This window comes from Macaca thibetana, chromosome 1 (genome assembly GCF_024542745.1).
Source record: "Macaca thibetana thibetana isolate TM-01 chromosome 1, ASM2454274v1, whole genome shotgun sequence".
Classification (NCBI taxonomy): domain Eukaryota; kingdom Metazoa; phylum Chordata; class Mammalia; order Primates; family Cercopithecidae; genus Macaca; species Macaca thibetana.
The window spans coordinates 108578527-108599798 of NC_065578.1; the positions used below are offsets into that span (position 1 = coordinate 108578527).

A 21272-nucleotide genomic window follows, 5' to 3' on the forward strand; every position below is an offset into this window, starting at 1 on the left:
CTCCAACTGACACTGAAGGGAGCAAGCAGAATAGAGGGTATCTAATTTCTGTATTTCCACAAAGCCACTGAAACAGTAATTTCATAAGGGTTCCTTCTGTCACCTATTTTCCATTTCTCTCCTTTGTCCCCAAACTTGCCCCTGTGCAGCAGCCAGCTCCTGTCACCATCTCTCTTTCAGAGGACTCCTGATGGATTTGACTCAGTGCCGCTGAAGACATCCTCAGGAGGCCCAGACATGGACCTGTGAGAGGCACTGGCTGCCTCACCTGCCTCCTCACCTTGCATAGCACCTTTGCAAGCCTGCGGTGATTTGGGTGCCAGCATCCTACAACACCCACTGCTGGAAATCTCTTCATTGTGGCCTTATCAGATGTTTGAATTTCAGATGTTTTTTTTATAGAGTACCCAAACCCTCCTTTCTGCTTGCCTCAAACCTGCCAAATATACCCACACTTTGTTTGTAAATTATGCCCTTGCTTGTATCTTGTTTCCCAAAATGGCCCATCCGCCAGAGCCATAGCTTTGTCTGCTCATAATTCTTACAGCTCTGGAATGAAGATATTTCTCTCTTCTTAAGTATAGAAACTATTTCCTCTGTCCTCTAACTTAAGTGCAGAAACAGCTGGGAGCTTTCCTCGCATGCCCTCAGCTCATGATCTCTTTAGGAGAGAGGCTGGGTGAGAAGGGTGTCGGGGTTCCCTGGTGGACAATCTTCATAGCAGCCTGGATCCATTTCCCATGGATAACCAGCTCAAAGGGAGTGAAATGGGTAGTCTGAGGGCAAGGTGAATAAGGCCTGGGTAAGAAAAGGCTTGAAAAGCACAAAGAGAGGCAACAAGGAATGGTTTTGTTTTTGAGACAGGGTCTCGCTCTGTCACCTAGGCTGCAACAGTGGCGTAATCACTGTTCACTGCAGCCTCAATCTCTTGGGCTCAAGCTATCCTCCCACCTCAACCTCCCAAGTAGCTAGGACTACAAGTGTGCACCACCAGGCTCACTAATTTTTGTATTTTTTTTGTAGAGACCAGGTTTCACCATGTTGCTCAGGCTGGTCTCCAACTCCTGGGCTCAAGTGATCTGTCCGCATCAGCCTCTCAAAGTACTGGGATTACAGGCATAAGCCACTGCACTCAGCCTTTTTTTTTTTTTTTTTTTTTTTTTTTTTTTTTTTTGAGACTGAGTCTGGCTCTGTCGCCCAGGCTGGAGTGCAGTGGCCGGATCTCAGCTCACTGCAAGCTCCGCCTCCCGGGTTTACGCCATTCTCCTGCCTCAGCCTCCGGAGTAGCTGGGACCACAGGCGCCCGCCACCTCGCCCGGCTAGTTTTTTGTATTTTTTAGTAGAGACGGGGTTTCACCATGTTAGCCAGGATGGTCTCGATCTCCTGACCTTGTGATCCGCCCGTCTCAGCCTCCCAAAGTGCTGGGATTACAGGCTTGAGCCACCGCGCCCGGCTTGCACTCAGCCTTTTATTTGTTTTTTTAAACCAGGTAACTCATTCCCTTCTCTTAAGTAAATGATAGATATTCTCACTGAAGCCAAAGGAAAAAATTCATGAAGAAAAATGCCCAAAGCCCTGTGGATACATCTCCCTATTTTTTTTAAACCTCCCACTATCACTCTATGACACTGAAAAGAACCAGGTAAGCCCCAGACCCAGATGTTCCAGCCTTATCCTCAATTGGGTTTACCCACAGAGATGGCAAACCCCTGTCAGTGAGGAAAATTTCCCATCCTTGAGTGCCCCCATCCTAGAAGTTTGGGCCATATTATGGAACAGGGGTCTCTTATTTGAAAAGAGCACAGGGAGGCCAAGATTTTAATGGGGCACTTCAGGGGATCCAGCCCACAATGGCATGGGCCTGCGGTGGCCGTGATATCTGCTTCTAAGCTTACCATCTGCTCAGGCACAGAATCAATGTCTAGACTGGCCACAAAAGAAACTGAATCCCAGGCCCATACCCCAGCAGCAGAATCAAACCAGTCTTCAAGGAAGGAAGGCTAGGAGAGTTTAACAAGATGTTCACCGGGCCCAGCATGGTGGCTCATACCTGTAATCCCAAGGCAGGATGGTCGCTTGAGCTCAGGAGTTCAAGACCAGCCTGGGCAACATAGTGAGACCCTACCTCTAAAAAATTTAAAAATAAACAAGGTGTTCACCAAGCTGGGATACTTCTCACTTTTAAGCCCCTATCTTTCTCTCTGTCTTTTTTTTTCATTCTCAATTGCTTTGTGTGATAAAAAACTAAAGAGACTTCTGGTCCAATTTCTGGCAACATCCCTTCTGAAAGGTGAGTAGAGTGGGTGTCTTCTATGCCTGTTTTCCCCAATTTTACACCAACTATTATCAATGAACTTTTAAGTACCTAGAACGGGTAAAACCAGAGCAAGACTTTAAATTACCTTCTTCTTGGGGCCCAGCGCAGTGGCTCACGCCTGTAATCCCAGCATTTTGGGAGGCCGAGGAGGGCGGATCATGAGGTCAGGAGATTGAGACCATCCTGACTAACATGGTGAAACCTCGTCTCTACTAAAAATACATAAATATTAGCTGGGCGTGTGGTGGCGGGCACCTGTAGTCCCAGCTACTCGGGAGGCTGAGGCAGGAGAATGGCGTGAACCCGGGAGGTGGAGCTTGCCATGAGCCAAGATTGAACCCCTGCACTCCAACCTGGGTGACAGAGCGAGATTCTGTCTCAAAAAATAAATGAATAAAATAAAATAAAATAAAATAAAATTACCTTCTTTCTTCTACTGGCAATTCTGCCTGCATCACTATCAGGCTAGGGTGACCTTCCCTTGGTCAAGCCCCAGTTGCCCATGATTTGTGCCTGTGTCCTTTCTCCAGTAACCATTTGGTGACAGATGGTAGATACAGAAAGGGGATGGCATTTGCAAGTGACTGGTCTGCCACAAAATGCTCATCTGATCAGCCACTGCTGCCCTGGTGATGGCTTTGTAAGAGTCAATGAGAACTAGAGCCATGCTGTGGTCCCTGGCCATCAACAGTGTTGATGATGGCAGGGAGTCCCTCTGGTTTAATAAATCCAGTTTTTCTTTGGGTAGCCACATTCTCCCTCCTTCTGTAGGAGTCAAGCTCTCAGAACCTGTGTCCATGTTGGAACTTCCCCCAGTGTGGATGCAGATATGCAACTCCTGAGTTCCGGCCTAAAATCTTCTGTAGCCTCAGCAATACCCAGGCACCTGCCATCTCACTGAATAGCTTTCTTTTGTGACAAAGGCCACAGACAGCCCTTAGACTATTCTGGAAATAGTAGGAAAAAGTACATATGTTTTTGACTTCTTTATTCTGACTCCACTGATTTTAGCCATAATACTTTAAGGAGCTACTTTTTACTACCCTTACTGTGCTGACTTCTGCAGGTCTGCCCTGTGACCTGTCAGGAACTCCTGAGTTACGCTACCGGGGTCACCTGTTGCTCCCCTAGCAAGTTAGATGTGTCATATATTTTTAACAGCTTTGTTGAGATATAATTCACATATTATACAATTCACCTTCAAAACATACCATTCAGTGGCTTGTGGCCTACTCACAGAGTTGTGCACCCATTTGAGAGCGAACACATGTTCAATTTTCTTTTCTTTTCTTTTTTTTTTTTGGAGACAGAGTCTTGCTTTGTCGCCCAGGCTGGCATGCAGTGCCATGATCTTGGCTCATTGCAGCCTCCCGGTCCTGGGTTCAAGCGATCCTTCTGCTTCAGCCTCCCCAGTAGCTGGGATTACAAGCATGCGCCACCACGCCTAGCTAATTTTTGTGTTTTTTAGTGGAGATAGGGTTTCACCATGTTGGCCAGGCTGGTCTCAAACTCCTGGGCTCGAGTGATCTACCCACCTCGGCCTCCCAAAGTGCTGGGATTGCAGGTGTGAGCCACCGTGCCCAGCCTACATGTTCAATTTTCTATGAACAAAGTCTTTAGTCTTTGACCCAGGGCTGTAGTGGTCTGTCCAAGCTGTTGTTGGTAGAGGGAGTGTGATAAAATGTTTAAATCTCATTTGGTTACCTTGAGTCCTGGAACACACAGTAACTCTCATCCTGTAGTCATCACCTGTACTTGGCTGGGAATACAAATGAAGATTGTGGTGTATTCAAGCAGCAGGGTTTTTGTTTTTGTTTTTAATGCCAACAAAACTTCTTTTTGTCTGACTACATTAAAGATAAGACTGACTATATTTATACAACAGAAACTTTGTAATAGATTTTTTCAGCTTTGTGAAATAGAATTTTTGTCTCATCAGGACTGATCGGATTTCCTTTTTACTTTGTATTCCAAGCATTAATAGTTTGTTAGAAGATGGTATTGCATGTCACTTTTTTTGTTTTTGTAAAATAAAAACATACCTTACAAGTTGTTTTTCTTGAACATGGGTTGGGTGGCTGGAGGAGTGAGTGGGAAATGTAAATGTCCTGGAAGCTTAAACTAAAGAGGAGAAGGATTCCACATTCGCAGAGAGGCAGAGAAAAGAGCACAGACTTTGGAACAAGATGGACATAGGCTAGAAACCTCCCACTGCTTATTGAGGAATCAGTCAATAACCAAAGCCTCAGTTTCCACAATAATAAAATGCATCTAATGATACCCAACACCCCAAGATTGAATGAGCTCAAAAGAGGTAACTCATAAACCATCTCGCTCTGTTGCCCAGGCTGGAGTGCAGTGGCGCGAACTTGGCTCACTGCAAGCTCCGCCTCCCAGGTTCCTGCCATTCTCCTGCCTCAGCCTCCCAAGTAGCTGGGACTACAGATACCCGCCATCAAGCCCAACTAATTTTTTTTTGTATTTTTTAGTAGAGACAGGGTTTCACCGTGTTAGCCAGGATGGTCTCGATCTCCTGACCTCGTGATCCGCCTGTCTCAGCCTCCCAGAGTGTTTACAGGCGTGAGCCACTGCACCCGGCCTGCTTAGGTTTCTTTCGGGGAGCATGAGGCCAGCCACATAACAATAAATCCACAAGTAGAAGCAAAATTAGCTTCTTTGGGTGTGAGGTAGATTATTACAGACTAGATGTGGAGAAAATCCTAGACGATATCAAGGGGGCTACCATTTCCCGGGGTCGCTAGATTTTTGCAATCTCTGCTCACTGCAGCTTCAGCCTCCTGGGCTCGAGTGATCCTCCCACCTCAGCCTCCTGAGTAGCTACAGGCATGCGTCACCACACCCGGCTAATTTTTGTACTTTTTGGAGAGACGGAGTTTCACCATGTTGCTGGTCTCAAACTCCTGGGTTCTAGAGATCTGCCCACCTTGGCCTCCAAAGTGCTGGGATGGCAGGTGTGAGCCAGCGTGCCTGGAGGGATTTTTCTGCTTCAGAACTTCATTCCAGTTGAGGGCACTTGATCCCCAAAAATAATTCTCTCAGCTATTAATAGATGAGTTGGGAACGTCACACTTTTCAGACTGAATGCACTAAGTGCCAGATGTTCTTCGTCAGGGTCCTTAGGTAATTTCTAGCCTTCAAACAGGCCTCTCCCTGCGAGTGCTTCCCACGCCAGTATCAACCCCCTGCTCTGTAGCCAGAGCTCTTTTTCTTTTTTTCATGAAAACTTTTCTGGTAAAAGGCAGAAAACCTGCTAACCAAATTCTAAAAGAGGGTGTGGCAGCTCATGCCTGTAATCCCAGCACTTTGGGAGGGCCAGGCTGGAGGATCGCCTGAGGCCAGGAGGTTGAGATCATAGTGAGCTGTGATTGTGGATTGCACCACTGCCCTCCAGCCCGGGTGACAGAGGCAGACTCTGTCTGTTAAGAAAAAAAAAAAATTCTAAAAGAGCTGGAACACTCAGAGCTGTTTTTCTAATACATCTGATGGCACTCAAATGTGTCATCTCTGATGGCTCCTTATTGCTGCCAGGCAGGAGCAATTGGCAGCAGCCCCCACCTACACTCCAAGGCGGGTTGTTTATGACCCACATCTACTTTGACTGGGTGGTACCTGGGTTGTACTGGTGGTTAAATATTTTGAACATCACCCCTGCTTATAACATAAAAGTCCAAACTCTAAGAAGGAAAGTAGAAAAGAAAATGCATTCATTTGGCATCTCTGTGTCAAGCCTGGACTTCATGCTTTCATGGCATTGCCTTTTTTCATTTTCAGAACAGTCCTGGAGGCAGCTACTATCTCCATTACAATAGAGGAAGAAACTATGTCTCCAACAGATTCAGTTAAGTGGCCTACCAGATCCGTAACAGCCCACCCTGCTCACCCTCCCAACGTTGTTTCTATTCTAACCACACAAGTTTTTGATGGTCTCTGAGTCATAAGCACTTTCATGCCTCCAGCACTAGAATGTGCTCTCCTCTCTGCCCCTCTGCTTCCTTTTTCACCTCACAGATCCCACTCCACCTTCCACGTCATCCCACTGTGGGAAATAACAGGGTGAAAACAATCCCATGGGAGTACTGCTATGAGTCTTCATGAATTCAACCATATATCGTGCAATGCAACAGACAATCAAGCTTGAAACTTCGGGGCAGGGAGAGGGGTATGGAATGATGTGGAAATGATTTTAAGAATTTCCCAATCACTGACAAAGAAGTAAAATACATTATCAGGTGACCAGGCAAGAACATACTTATGACTTGGTCTCAATCTCAAGGAAGACAATTAACTGGGAAGCACAGAGCAACACTGAGTATTAAGAGATAGAGAAATTGATTTAGGGTTGCAATACAAAACTTTATGAATAATTTAAGAGCTATTCAAGGAGAATTTGGAATATAAACTAATTTTGTCTCAGTGCCAAAGTTAACAATCCCACATAAAACGCAATTCCCTATAGAGTAGTTCAGCCTTAACAGTACTTTCACTTTCCACAGTTTCAGTTACCCAAAGTCAACTTAAGTAAAAAAATATTAAATTAAAATTCCAAAAATAAACAATTCATAAGTTTTAAATTGTATGCCATTATGAGTAGCATAATGACATCTTGTGCCATCTCACTCCTTCCCACCTGGGACGTGAACCATCCCTTTGTCCAGAGTATCCACGCTGTCTGCACTATCCACCCATTACTCACTTAGCAGCCATCTCAGTTCCCAGATCAAAAAATCACAGTATATGTAGGAATCTGTGCTCTCCGTGGTTTCAGGCATCCACTGGGGACTACTGTATAATACGGTGTGGTGGGAGAATTGATTTCGCACCCCAATTCTATCAGATGGAGAGGCTGGATCAAAGTTCCCCCAGGTCCTGGCAGCTTTCCCGGACTCACGCTATTTTTAAATGATTCCCGCTTAGTTGCTGAAGGATAGCAACATGGACCTCCTTTGTTACTGTGTCTCTCTGATAGAAGGGAACGGGTAAGCCAGAACTGGAGGCTGAGTGGTCAATTCCTCCTGTAACGGTATCATCAATACTACTGTACTGTGGGAAACCGGAAGGATGCCTAACCAATTTGCAGGAAGGGGTAAATATGACGTCAGAGAAGGCTTCCAGGAGAAAGAAGGAATTAGCCAGGTAGAAGGAACAGAGAAGGGAAAGGGAGTTCCAGGTAGAAGGAACTTGTGCAACCAAAGGCTCAGAGGGAAGGAGGGGAATCACAAGAAGGTTGGAATGGGGACTACGAGGGGGAAAGGTTAAGAGATAAAGAGATAAGAGATAAAGAGTGGCTCATGACTGTAATCCCAGCACTTTAAGAGGCCAAAGTGGGCAGATTGCTTGACCCCAAGAGTTCGAGCAACATGTTGCTTGGGCAACATGGCAAAGCCCCGTATCTACTAAAACAAAAACAAATACAAAAATTAGTTGGGTGCGGTGGCACACATCTGTAGTCTCAGCTACTCGTGAGGCTGAGGTGGGAGGATCCCTTGAAGCTGGACATGTCGAGGTTGCAGTGAGCCATGGTTGTACCACTGTTTTCCAGCCTGGGCAACAGAGTGAGACTGTGTCTCACACACACACGTATAAAGAGGGAACATGTTAGAGAAGCTGGTAGGGACAGATCATCAATAGCATTGCCAGCCATGTTTGGATTCCCCTGAGGGTAACAGGTATCCACAGAAGACTTCTAGCAAGGGAGTGACAGGACCGGACTTGTTCATTGAACATTGAGAAACCCTACTCCAAATCCAAGACAGAGGAACACAAAGGGCTGCCACATTGAGGCCTAAGAGAACCCTTCCGAGTTAGCCAGCTCCAAACTGGGAAAATTGAGGTAGGCAGCTTTGGTTGGGTGCCCTGCACCCTCTTTTCTTGCTCCCTCTCTGCAGTTGCTCTTTCCCCCTAGGCTGCCCACTAGCTGTCCAGGATCCCCAAGGCAGTATCTTCACCCAGGACTCTGTTCGCTGTCCTGAAACAAGCTACCACCCTCTCAGCCTACTCCCTCGCAACCCACTCACTCAGGGAGGATGTAACAAGCACTTACCAGGGGTCAGGCGGTGTGCTAGGTCCCCTATAAGATCAGGCCCCATAGTGGGCCTGTAATCCCAGCACTTTGGGAGGCCGAGAAAACGAGGTCAAATACGCAACACGGTGGTCTCTACTACCTAGCCGGGCGAGGTGGCGGGGCCTGTAGTCCCAGCTACACAGGAGGCTGAGGCAGGAGAATGGCGTGAACCCAGGAGGCGGAGCTTGCAGTGAGCCGAGATCCGGCCAGTGCACTCCAGCCTGGGCGACAGAGCGAGACTCCGTCTCAAAAAAAAAAAAAAAAAAAAAAAAAAAAAAAAAAAAAAGATCAGGCCCCATAGCACAGTCAGGGTCCTCACTGACCTGTTTTCTGCTAAGGAATGCTAGTAAAAAGGCAAAGCCCAAACATGAGGCTATCTTAGGTATTTACCTGTGTCCTGGTTCTGATTCCATCACTTACCTTCTCTGGGGCTGTTTCCTTATACAGAAAATAAAAGGGTTAGCCTGGCTGACTGTTTCCAGTCGGGCCTTCTTGAACACTTCAGTCCTCAGAGGCAGTACTCAAGAACATTCTTGGTAGTAAGGGTTAACAGGAATCACATATCCAAAGGTGGCAGGGATTCACACCATCACTCCGTAACCCAAGTTTTTCTGTTGATTTGTTTTTCTGTTAGCTTCTGGCAGGAGTCACTTGGTGCAGTAACACTGCCTATTTCCTGCTGATCAGAATTTCTAGTTGGCAGCCATATAGATCTGATTAATAAAAAGGCAAAAAGTTGTTTTTTTAAAAATCATGTTCATTAGACAAAAATATTTCAAAATATGAGGGACATGATGATGAAAAGATCAGGAATTATTAAGTTAACAGATAGCTAAAGCTCCCCTCCAACTCTAAAACTCCCACAATTCTAAGCTGATGAAGTACGCTATTACGTTAATTTATTATACTCATCGGGTAACATGAACTTTTTTTTTTTTTTTTTTTTTTTTTGATACAGAGTCTTGCTCTGTTACCCAGGCTGGAGTGCAGTGGCGTGATCTCAGCTCACTGCAACTTCTGCCTTCTAGGTTCAAGCAATTTTTGTGCCTTAGCCTCCCAGGTAGGTGGGATTACAGGCATGTGCCACCACACCCGACTAATTTTTGTATTTTTAGTAGAGACGGGATTTTGTCATGTTGGCCAGGCTGGTCTCCAACCCCTGACCTCAGGTGATCCACCCACCTCGGCCTCCCAAAGTGTTAGGATTACAGGCATGAGCCACCACCCCCGCCCACATGAACATATTAAAGGGAGATGTTTCACTAATTGTGAAAATTCATGAATAAATTTGGGGAGATCAGAATTTTAAGATCACTTGTTGAATGACACTGATGACCTCCTTAAAGGGTTGACCCAGTGGCCCTCCTCCCCTAGGCCTGGGACCACTTCAGCCTCAGAAACACCTGTCACCATTTTGGAGACTTAATTGGCAATACACTTTGACGGTGCCTTCAATGACATGGAAGCAGGCAGCGCCCCCATCACAAACCTTGCCCTTAGAAGGTTTTAGGGAACCCAACATTTTGAGGAGAGTCTTCTTAGATGTTTTCCTCAGAGACTACAGCTCCTCGCCCTTCCTTTCCACTGGTTTTAAATCTAACACCGTAGGCAGGTTGAACCAAGGGGAGCACACCCAGACAAGCCCCTTTCCTCTGCCTCCCTCAGGGTCTCTACTTAGCTCTATCATTGTTGTTAGCCCTGACCTACACTTCAGGGTTGGCTTGGCAGAGGCTTTCTGGGGAGCAGGGATAGTGCAAGAGGCCAAAAAAAACAAAAAAACCCACACTCAACATATAACATTTCTGTGACCAGAAGCAGGGGTGAGGGGCCCTGGGGGGTAAGTTCCTCACACACCAAGGGATTCTCCAGGGGACACTGGCTGAGCGTTCTATAATTGAATTCGATTCTGATTCTGACACTAGCTACCTGGAGGTGTAGCAGGACGAGCCGCAGACAAAACTCCTCAGACACTGGATTAAAGAAGGAAGAAGTTTTTTATTTGGCCGGGAGCGTCGGCAGACTCGCGTCTTAAGAGCCGAGCTCCCCGAAAAGGAAATACTTGGCCTTTTTAAAGGCTTACAACTTTAAGGGGTCCACGTGAAAGGGTCGTGATAAATCGAGCAAGCGTGGGAAATGTGACTGGGGCCTACATGCGTCAACTAACAGAACAAAAAGTTTTACAATGCTTTTTTTTTTCTCATACAGTGTCTGGGATTTACAGATAAGTAGTTTAGGTCAGGGATTGATGTTATTATTATTACTTTTTTTAACTCCTAGGGCCGGGTGGTGGTGCCAAGGTTGTCTGGCTATTTATCTTACTTTTGTTTCTTTCTCTGTTTCCTCCTGTCTTGTGAACTAGGCAAGGTGGGAGGAGGAGGGCAGCAGGAGTAGTAGTGGTCTCCTTCCTTAACCCCCACTTTGAGAATTTTCACTAATTAGTGGGAGTTCTCACTTTTAGTTTTACTTTCTGAGTCTCTTTGGGAGACAGAGCGATAGTGTTTTATGTAATACACTTGTGCTGAAGTTTTCTGATGAACCATGGTAGCTACAAAACCTTTTATCATTTGAAGGAACAAGTGTAATACACAGGGGAGCAGCAAGCAACTTTCTATTACCCGTAATATACTTATAATGAGGGTTTTACATTTTTAAAGCTGAAAACTATTTTCTAAATGAAGACCTAGGATCACACCTGTGTTAAACTTGTACAGGCACATGTATCAACTTTGTCATGTCCTAAGCAGGTTAGTTTTGTCACTGAGTCTTAAAAGCTTTTTCTTAGCGAGTAACACAGTATTTTTTAATAACAGAAGTTTTTAAGAGCCAGATGCTTGAACTTGGGGCATCTGTTTGGGGAAAGAGTTAGTTAAAGTAAAATTATCTTGAGGCATTAACTCTCTTGCTTCTCAAGGCCATTGGTGTCTTATGTTAGCCTTTTTATAAACATAACACGAAGAAACATCCAGACTGCCAGCAATGTTTGCAGCCAACTGAGCAAATAGGCTTTTTCTATTTTTGCTAAAGGAAGAGGTTCTGGTAACTTCTGGTTTATATGTTTAAAGAATGACTGTAAGACTCGGAATTGTTGCTGGGCTGGACGGGTCTGGGTTTCCTAAGTAGTATGTGTACAGTGGGGACACCTTATATGGGTGTTTCTTCTAGCATGGTTATGGGGGGTAACAACAACAAAACAATGTACAGCAAGGACAAAAGAGGTCCTTACCTGGGAAAAAGGTTGAATACAGCGACAGAACAATAGGAAAACAGTATTACAGGAAAACTATTAGTCTTAAGATTTTTAACTACATTTACTTGCTTGATGAGTCCTCAAGCTTCAGCCGTGCATACACTAGTCAGCTGTTGGTGTGTGACTAGAACAGGGCTTGTTGTCTCCTCAAGCTTCAGCCGCACGTAGACTGGTCAGCCTCCGGAGTGACCAGAGCAGGGCTGTCTTCCTTGGCAGCAGCTTGGTCTCGTATCAGGATCAGCCGGGTTGGATGATCTGCGTCCTGCTGGCTGGTCCACTTGTCCTGAGCTGCCGGTGTTAGCTGACTGTGATGGATCCAAGACACAACACCTGCAACTTTAACAGCAGTGGGAGCGGACGAGGTTACAGTATACGGCCCATCCTACATGGGTCCTAGAAAAATTAAAGTTTACTTTAAACAGAGTCACTAGATTTAAGGGGGTGTCAGGCTTATAGGCATTTTCATTTATTTAATTATGAACACTTTGTATGGCTATTTTTAAAGCCTGCATTTGCTTTCTCAAGGTTAATTTCTTTAGTTTCTGGAGGTCACCTTTAATTTGACCTATGATTTGGGGGTGGCCGACCGAACAAAATCTTATAGGGCAAATACATAATTTGTTTGGTGGGGGTGCACCTGACTCAGAGTAGGACCATAGGCAAAAACCTGATTTTATCTTAAATGAGCAAACAAGCACTAGCATGTACCGATAGTCTCCAGCATGGGGCAGTTCTATAAAGTCTATAAGCAAGTTTTCACAAGGTATGGCTTTTTTTACTGTTTAAGTTGCTTAGAGGAGGGGTTCTTCTCTGCCCCTGCCGCACCCCCCCACCCCCCGGCCCTTTGTAACTCTATCTAGTGGCTTAGCCTTCAGTGAGACATTGGAATTCAGATACGGCAGAATCTTGCTGCTTTTAACTTCTAATGTGACCATGGGCTCCTGGGAGCCTAATGAAAGGTGTGTAGTCTGTCCTGGTCTTTACATTCTTCAGCTCCTGTCAGATCAGTATTTAGTTCCTCCAAGGTGTGGCAGCCCTTGGCCAATGGCCTCTTTGTCTTGTGGCCTTGGCCATTTCCTTTATTGCCTTTTTGAACATTTACCCTTCTAGTGTTCTTTCTTTTTGCATCTCGCACGATAATCTCTCTCTTGCCTTACCCAGCTCTTGAATCTTTGCCTAACTTGACTTCTTTCATATCTACATCCACGTCCACTGTCCACGTCCTCTCACATTGCTAATTTCTCTTTTTTTACACTTACTCTTAGTCTGTCTTTTTCTCTTTTCCTGTCTTTCTCAGTTTTGATCCTTGGTTACAGTTAACATACATCTTGGTGGCCACTTTTCTAGACTAGGTGGTATTCATGTCTGCAGCTTCTGCTTGATGTTACTATGGGCTTGCTTTACAAATGAAGTATTCACTATATACTGATTTTCAGCAGCCTCAGGGTTAAATGGGGTGTAAAGCCAGAATGCTTTACAGAGTCTCTTATAAAACTGACTTAGGTTTTTGTCAGCTCCTGGAAGCATTTCTGAAATCTTTTTTCATATTACTTGCTTTTTTCTACTAACTCTTAGCCTCTGCAGAAGTGCTTCTCAGTACCTCTGCAAACGCTGAAGCTGAGTGGCATTCTCTGGGTCTTTTTTTCCCTTTTTCCTAGAGTTTACCAAGCTCTTTTCTTTATATAATTTTCCATGCACTTGGAGGGCTAAACAGGCATACCGAGAGTCAGTGTAAACGTTTACAGTCTTACCTTCACTGAGTTCTAAGGCCCGAATTAAAGCAATGAGCTCAGCTTAATGACAGTGTGCAGGGTTACCACCGCATACTCTGCACATCTCTCTCCTTGCGGGTTGATGAAGCTGTTCCCGTCCATGTATAGCTCCTAGTCTACTGATGCCCAAGGCTGGTCCCGGAGGTCAGATCTGCTAGAGTAAACTTGAATCCAACACCTCTACACAGTCATGCTCGACAGGGCTCTAGCTGCGAAGAGCAAGGTGGTGGATTCAGGGTGTTTCCAGTTTGGTAGATCAGTGGTTGAAAAGGGCTGATAGATGAAAGTCTGTTGCCCCCGCAAGATGTGGGCCTGGTCATTCTAATAGACAGGTCCTCATCTCCCTGAGAGGCATTTGCATAGCTCAAGCAAGACCAGATCTGAGAAGGCCCACTTGACTATCTTGACTTCCTTCTTTGGCCTCTCCAGGTTCCGATTCTCCCCTTCGAGGTGAGACCTGGGGTGTGTTAGCTCCTGAATCTCGTTTCTGAGGGGGCTATTGGCCTCGGTAAAGCGGGGTAGGCTGGGACATATGGAGAAAGAATTTCTATGATCTCTGGCGGCTCCTGCAAAACTGGTTTCTCTTGCTGTTTCTGGGACTCCCTTTTTAACTCTGTGTCTGCTGGCGAAGCTGCTCTTACTTCTACTTTTGGTTTTTTTGCAATAAGCTGTTAAATAGGGCTAAATTTTTGCTGGTTTTGTCTATATTATATTTAACCATGAGTCAATATAAAGGAATTTGATCTAGGTACACTGGCTGTCCTCCGAGCCCTGTCACCACCTTAAATACATGGCCAGTTGTTCCTTGTCTATAGTTCCTTCGACGGACCATCCAACACGAAAAGAGAGTAGTTCTAATTCACACAGAGATCTTAACCTCTAAGGGGTTAACTTAACTCCATAATCTCCTGCAAAACCTTTCTTAAGGTTCTGTAACGTGCATTTTAATAGAGTAAGTTTTGATGATTGGATGACTTTCCTTTTATTTTTTTGAAATTTTTCTTTTTGAAATGTTTTAACACAGTTCCTAGCGGAGTGGGCTTACTTTGTGTCTGACCTATTTTTCTCTCGACACAAAACAACATTCACAATACAGGAAGGAAAGGTTAAAAGGTAACTCACTCGTCTAATTTACACTAAATCAAAATCAAAACTAAAACCAGTGTTGTTAAAGGCACACCTGTTCGTCAAGCAATTTAAGCCAAGTCAAAATCAGAACCAAAACTGAAGTGCCAATAAACGCACGCCTGTTTATCAAGCAATTCAAGTCAAGTCAAAATCAAAACAAAAACCAAAGTATCAAGCAATTAATTCAAGTCAAGTCAAAAACCAAAACCAAAGTATCAAGCAATTAATTCAAGTCAAGTCAAAAACCAAAACCAAAGCGCCAGTACAGGCACGCCGTGGGTGATCAGGCCACGTTCCACTCAAATGGAGTGGGCAAGTTCCAAAGACCAGTCTTACCAAGTTTCAGCTGTCCTGACTTAAAGTGCCAGTTCCTTCCCGGTGTTCAGCCACTGTGTTGATCCTCCACGGGGGACCTGCTGTGCACTGCTCTGACGAAGCGTTCCACCAGGGCAAATGCCTACCCGGGAGCGCTCTCAGGATCCGCATCGCTCAATCTGGCCAGAGTCCCCCGCAGGGCTGCTCTACAGGGCAGGCATAAGCTGCCTAAGGGGCTGCCTCGACCATCCGTTAATCACCTCGCTTCCCGATCAGGGAACCAAGAAATGCAGCAGGACGAGCCGCAAAGAAAGCTTCTCAGACACCGGATTTAAGAAGGAAGAGGTTTTTTATTTGGCCGGGAGCGTTGGCAGACTCCCGTCTTAAGAGCCGAGCTCCCTGACAAAGAAATACTTGGCCTTTATAAAGGCTTACAACTTTAAGGGGTCCACGTGAAAGGGTCGTGATAAATCGAGCAAGCGTGGGAAACGTGACTGGGGCCTACATGCATCAACTAACAGAACTAAAAGTTTTACAATGCTTTTTTTTTCATACAGTGCCTGGGATTTACAGATAACACAAGTAGTTTAGGTCAGGGGTTGATGTTATTGTTATTACTTTTTTTTAACTCCTAGGGCCAGGTGGTGGTGTCAAGGTTGTCTGGCTATTTATCTTACTTTTGTTTCTCTCTTTTGCCTCCTGTCTTGTGAACTAGGCAAGTTGCGGGGAGGAGGGCAGCAGGAGTAGTAGTGGTCTCCTTCCTTAGAGGTTGTGTCAGATTCCATGGGGTAAGGGCTTGATCCCACTAGACTGCCCCTCTTCAGATGCCAACTGCAAGTAGTAGATTTCACCTACACTTCTTACTCAGCAGCTATAAACTGGGGCTCCCACTACCCCCTCCTTTGGTCTGATTAATTTGCTGAGAAGGCTCACAGACTCCAGGAAACATTTACCAGTTTATTATAAAGGAGAGTACAAAGGGTACAAATGAACAGCCAGATGAAGAGATGGATAGGGCAAGGTGTCAGGGGTGCAGAGCTTCCATGCCCTCTCTGGGCAATACACCCTCCTGGCATCTCCACATGTTCAGCAACCCTGAAGCTCATCAACTCTTGTTGTTCGAGTGTTTATAGAGTTTCATGTCCAGCCCCTCCCCTCCCCCCCCTTTCCTGGAGGTTGAAGGGTGGGGATGAAAGTTCCAATCCTCCAATCACTTGGTTTCTCTGGTGACTGGCCCCATCCTGAGGTTATCTAGGGCCCCTATCCTAAATCACCTCCTTATTATAAACTCAGGTGTTATCAAAGGGACTCATTATGAATAACCCAGGAAATTCAAGGGTTTTAGAGGGTTGTGTCAGGAACCAGGGACAAAGGCCAAATATATTTCATATTATAAATAATATGATAGTTAGCTATGTCACACCCTCATCTCAGGAGTCCACGACGGTGGTATAAGATCAAGAAGATCTTAGCACATCTAGCTCTGAGAAGGCATTGGGAATGAGGCTTCAAAGTTTCTGCAAAGTGGAAGGATTGGGGGCGGGGGTGGGGTAACAGATCACCTGTTCCCAAATCCTTCAAATAATCTCTTGTTATCAGGGAGATTCTTTGGTAACTTTGGCTTCAATCAGCAACCAGAATATTTCATTGTAAAGGCCTGAACATTATAAAATCAAAGTTTGATACAAATTGTCCTTCAAGACGCTTTCCAATTGACCCAAGACATGACCTCAATACCTTATACTGCGTTCAAATCTGCCGTGTCCCTTTGGAAAAGTTTTCTCTTGTCTCTCTCTAAAAGACAACTGCATTTTCCCAAAGCTGTGCTCTTAAGAGTTGGTAAAGGGACGATTTGGTTTATTCAATAATCAGATTAAGAAAGTTATCCCATTTCTTTTTTTTTTTTTTTTTTTTTGTTGAGACAGAGTCTCGCTCTGTCACCCAGGCTGTAGTGCAGTGGCCGGATCTCAGCTCACTGCAACCTCCGCCTCCCGATTCACGCCATTCTCCTGCCTCAGCCTCCGGAGTAGCTGGGACCACAGGCGCCCGCCACCTCGCCCGGCTAGTTTTTTGTATTTTTTTAGTAGAGACGGGGTTTCACTGTGTTAGCCAGGATGGTCTTGATCTCCTGACCTCGTGATCCGCCCGTCTCAGCCTCCCAAAGTGCAGGGATTACAGGCTTGAGCCACCGCGCCCGGCCAAGTTACCCATTTCTAAGGCATCAGAGCACGAATCTTAAGCTGAGGTAGCCCTGGGACTACATATGCCATCCTCTTGTATCAAGATGGAGAAGACTGCGGAGGTTCAGGGAAAGAGCCCAGTAGAAGGACCCAACCTAGTGAGAGGAAAACGGGCATCTGGTGACGGCACCGGCCTCTAAGCTAGGGATGCGGGGACAGGCCTCTCTCTGCCTAGCCTGAGACAGGAGGAGGAAACTGAGGCATTCACACTTTTATGGGGCGATCACAGTTCCTGCAGAAGGGCAGAGCCGGGGCAAAGGAACCAGACGTATAGTCCCACGCCTACCCACTCTCCCCTCCCCTCCCTCCGCGGCCCCGCCTCCAACAAGCCGCTTCCGGTCGAGAGGGGTCGCCGGCGGGCTGCAGCCGCGCCTGCGCAGGAAGGGCGGGTCAGCGCGCCGGCGCAGTGCCGCGGTCACAGGCTGAGTGCTGCGGCGCGATCCTCGCTTACGTGAGAGTTGGCCCGGGAGGAAAGATGGTGCTGGATCTGGATTTGTTTCGGGTGGATAAAGGAGGGGACCCAGCCCTCATTCGAGAGACGCAGGAGAAGCGCTTCAAGGACCCGGGACTAGTGGACCAGCTGGTGAAGGCAGACAGCGAGTGGCGACGATGTAAGTACCCCCGGCACGGGCGGGTTACCTCCTTGATCCTAAACCCAACTTTCTCAAATCCAGCCACCGCTCCTGAGGCCACAGCTTCCACCCTTCGTCAAACCCCCTCCCAAGGTGCGGTGGCTCCGAGGTTCTCCCCATCCGCGAAAACACAGCCTGGTAGCCGGGGTCGTCCCACTTTCTCCTCCACCCGGGCGGTGCGAGGTCCCTTCCACGCGTGCTCAGTTCCGTTCGTTGCCTGTGTGCGTACGCACGCCCATCGGGAGCTGTCAAGCCTTCCTGCCCCAGGAGTTGCCAGAGCCTGCAGTGGCGGGAGGTTGTGGGGTCGAGGCGGCTTTTCTATCACGAATCTTTGGTCCCCCCCAGTCTTTTTCTCATCTTCAGCAAGGCCAGAGTGGTTTTCCTTTGTTTTGGTAGGATCAAAGGCTCCTTCCGGAAACTATGTCACTTTTGCAACAGAGTAGATTCATTCCTTCCATATCGGAAGCATTTCGGGGCGTTGGAGGCCGCTCTTGGCCAAAAGAAATGACCCTGAAGCTTTTGGGAAGGCCATCCCCCGACCTATGGGCATACCTTTAAGAATCGGAAAAGTCTTTTCCGTGGTAGATCAGACGTGAGGGGTGTGGGGAGGCGAGAAAAAGATTGTAATGATTGAGGCTGTTTAATTGTGATTTGTGGACGTTTTCCTTTAAAGACATTGCTAGAACCTAGAACTGCCGGATCTTGGAGTCATGTCGAGCATCTTTCATGAAGCTGAATAAAATCATAGAACCCTCTGCCCGTAAATCTCTGCCTATATTAACTGGAGTGGTCACTGGTTGGGCGGATGCTGTCAAGTACATGTGATTCGATTTGTCTGATGCAATAGGTCTGCAACCATCTGGGAGCTAGGTTGATGACAGTACACAGCAAAGGCAGCCGCTATCCAAGAGTGTGATGGATTTCTATTAGGAAAATTGATTTTCTCCTGTTTATAAGTGTAGCAGGACGAGCCGCAGACAAAACTCCTCAGACACCGGATTAAAGAAGGAAGAGGTTTTTTTATTCGGCTGGGAGTGTCAGCAGACTCGCGTCTTAAGAGCCGAGCTCCCCGAAAAAAAATTCTTGGCCTTTTTAAAGGCTTACATCCTTAAGGGGTCCACGTGAAAGGGTAGTGATAAATCGAGCAAGCGTGGGAAACATGACTCTTGCCTACATGCATCAACTAACAGAACAAAAAGTTTTACAATGCTTTTTTTTTCATACAGTGTCTGGGATTTACAGATAAGTAGTTTAGGTCAGGGATTGATGTTATTATTATTACTTTTTTTAACTCCTAGGGCCGGGTGGTGGTGCCAAGGTTGTCTGGCTATTTATCTTAGTTTTGTTTCTTTCTCTGTTTCCTCCTGTCTTGGGAACTAGGCAAGGTGGGGGGAGGAGGGCAGCAGGAGTAGTAGTGGTCTCCTTCCTTATAAGGATCTTGGATGTCAAAAGAGTATTTGTTTAACTTGAGTTCTGTGCTGATTCTGTATGTCTTAGGCCCTCTATTGTTGTAGTTTGTTTGATTGTGAGATTCCACACTTGACCTAAAGTTTCGAGTTGCAATGGAATTTAATTTTGCCACATTTTTTGTTTAGGATAAAACTAGCATGAGCATTGTTCTACTGAATCTGAAGTCAGGAGTATCAGATTTTTGTGTCAGTCCAGCCCTTAGCCAGTGCTAAATGACTTTGAATGTGTTAGCTAGTCTTTTGGGTATAATGCCCACATCTGAGGGATTTGTCCCTTCTCTGACAAGTAGGTAGGTGGTGAGTTCTTCAGGGACAAGGATTGAGTTTATTCATCTGTATATCCCAGTTCTTAGGATATACATATACACATTTATACATAAAATCCCAGTACCTGGCACTGTACCTGGTCCTTGGTAAGGCCTTGATAAAGGTTTGTTGGAGGCGTGAATATTTTCTGTGTTCAGGGCACTTTACATTCTTTATGAAAAGCAGTTTACGTAGTTTATTTTCTTTTTTTAAAAAACTTAATCCCAAATATGAAGTCATTTCTCTTTTTTTTGTTTTGTTTTGTTTTGTTTTTGAGATGGAGTCTGTCATTGTTGCCCAGATTGGAGTGCAGTGGCACCATTTCAGCTCACTGCAACCTCCATCTCCTGGTTTCAAGAGATTCTCATGCCTCAGCCTCTAAGTAGCTGGGACTACAGGCGTGCACCACCACACCCAGCTAATTTTCGTATTTTTTTTTTAGTTGAGATGGGGTTTCACCATGTTGGCTAGGCTGGACTCTAACTCCTGACCTCAAGTGATCACCCGCCTCAGCCTCCCAAAGAGCTGGGATTACAGGTGTGAGCCACCATGCTGGGCCAGTAGTTTATTTCCAAATGCATCTATTAATTTGATTCTTTTCTATTTGACAAACCTTTCCAATGTTCTCTTTGTATCCAAATGGAATTTATGTTTTTTCCCAAGTTCCCAACTGCCCAAGGTGGACACTAACAGATTCATATCAAGGTTTTTTGACACCTTAAACTTCAGATCAGAGGATGGAGTTCTTCTCTCATTGGCTGGAACAAGGGCTTATAACCAGGGCCACATTAAGAACTCAGATCATGCTCCCTAATTGAGGACACATAGCAAGCTTCACCAAGCCCTCTACTACAACTGTACCAGTTTGTCTTCCTGTAGACTTATAAGGTACACTAGGGTTCCTTGGAGAACAGAGGAGTCCAGTATAACTTGGAGTCATAATACCGCATTGGAACTTACAACTCTTCCAACTCCAGGGATTTGACCTGTGATTTCTTCTTTTTAATTCAGTGTAGCATAATGAGCCTACACTTGGGCATAGTTGTCTTGGCCCCACTCCCGAAGCAGCTAGATTTCCATGTATCTGGAAGTCTGCTGCAAACCAGAAGAATTTTATCCTCCCTCAAAAAGCTCTATCCTAGTTGGGTTTTTGTTGTTGTTGTTGTTGTTTTTACTATAAATTGAAAATTGAAGTTGTTGTTTCCTATCTTTTTTTTTTTCTTTTTTTTTTTTTTTTTTTTTTGAGACGGAGTCTCACGCTGTTGCCCAGGCTGGAGTGCAGTGGCGCGATCTCGGGTCACTGCAAGCTCCGCCTCCCGGGTTCACGCCATTCTCCTGCCTCAGCCTCCTGAGTAGCTAGGACTACAGGCGCCCGCCACCGCGCCCGGCTAATTTTTTGTATTTTTAGTAGAGACGGGGTTTCACTGTGGTCTCGATCTCCTGACCTTGTGATCCGCCCGCCTCGGCCTCCCAAAGTGCTGGGATTACAGGCTTGAGCCACCGCGCCCGGCCTTTTTTTTCTTTTTTGAGACAGAGTCTCGCTCTGTCGCCCAGGCTGGAGTGCAGTGGCGCAATCTTGGCTCACTGCAAGCTCCACCTCCTGGGTTCACGCCATTCTCCTGCCTCAGCCTCCCAAGGAGCTGGGACTACAGGCGCCTGCCACCGCGCCCGGCTTATTTTTTGTATTTTTTAGTAGAGACGGGGTTTCACTGTCACTGTGTTAGCCAGGATGGTCTCGATCTCCTGACCTTGTGATTCGCCCG

At 46.0% G+C, this 21272-nt stretch overlaps 2 protein-coding genes across 9 annotated transcripts in view; both read left to right on the forward strand.

The window, feature by feature from the left end:
* ELAPOR1 (endosome-lysosome associated apoptosis and autophagy regulator 1) overlaps positions 1–470 on the forward strand; it is an 86701-nt gene extending 86231 nt beyond the window's left edge. For 6 of the 7 annotated variants that reach the window (XM_050745500.1, XM_050745533.1, XM_050745540.1 and 3 more), the window contains one exon: positions 181–470. In XM_050745500.1, the coding sequence (XP_050601457.1) occupies positions 181–249 (69 nt within the window). In that variant the 3' untranslated portion in view covers positions 250–470. Of the gene's footprint in view, positions 1–149 lie in introns of all 7 variants that reach the window. The other variant, XM_050745518.1, reaches the window with a different exon arrangement.
* Positions 471–1767: 1297 nt separating this feature from the next.
* Positions 1768–21272, forward strand: part of SARS1 (seryl-tRNA synthetase 1) — a 41754-nt gene continuing 22249 nt past the window's right edge. Inside the window, exons 1-2 of one of the 2 annotated variants that reach the window (XM_050746164.1) lie at positions 1768–1783; positions 17500–17713. In XM_050746164.1, coding sequence (XP_050602121.1) covers positions 1772–1783; positions 17500–17713 — 226 coding nt within the window. In that variant the 5' untranslated portion in view covers positions 1768–1771. Of the gene's footprint in view, positions 1784–17443; positions 17714–21272 lie in introns of those variants that run through there. The other variant, XM_050746173.1, reaches the window with a different exon arrangement.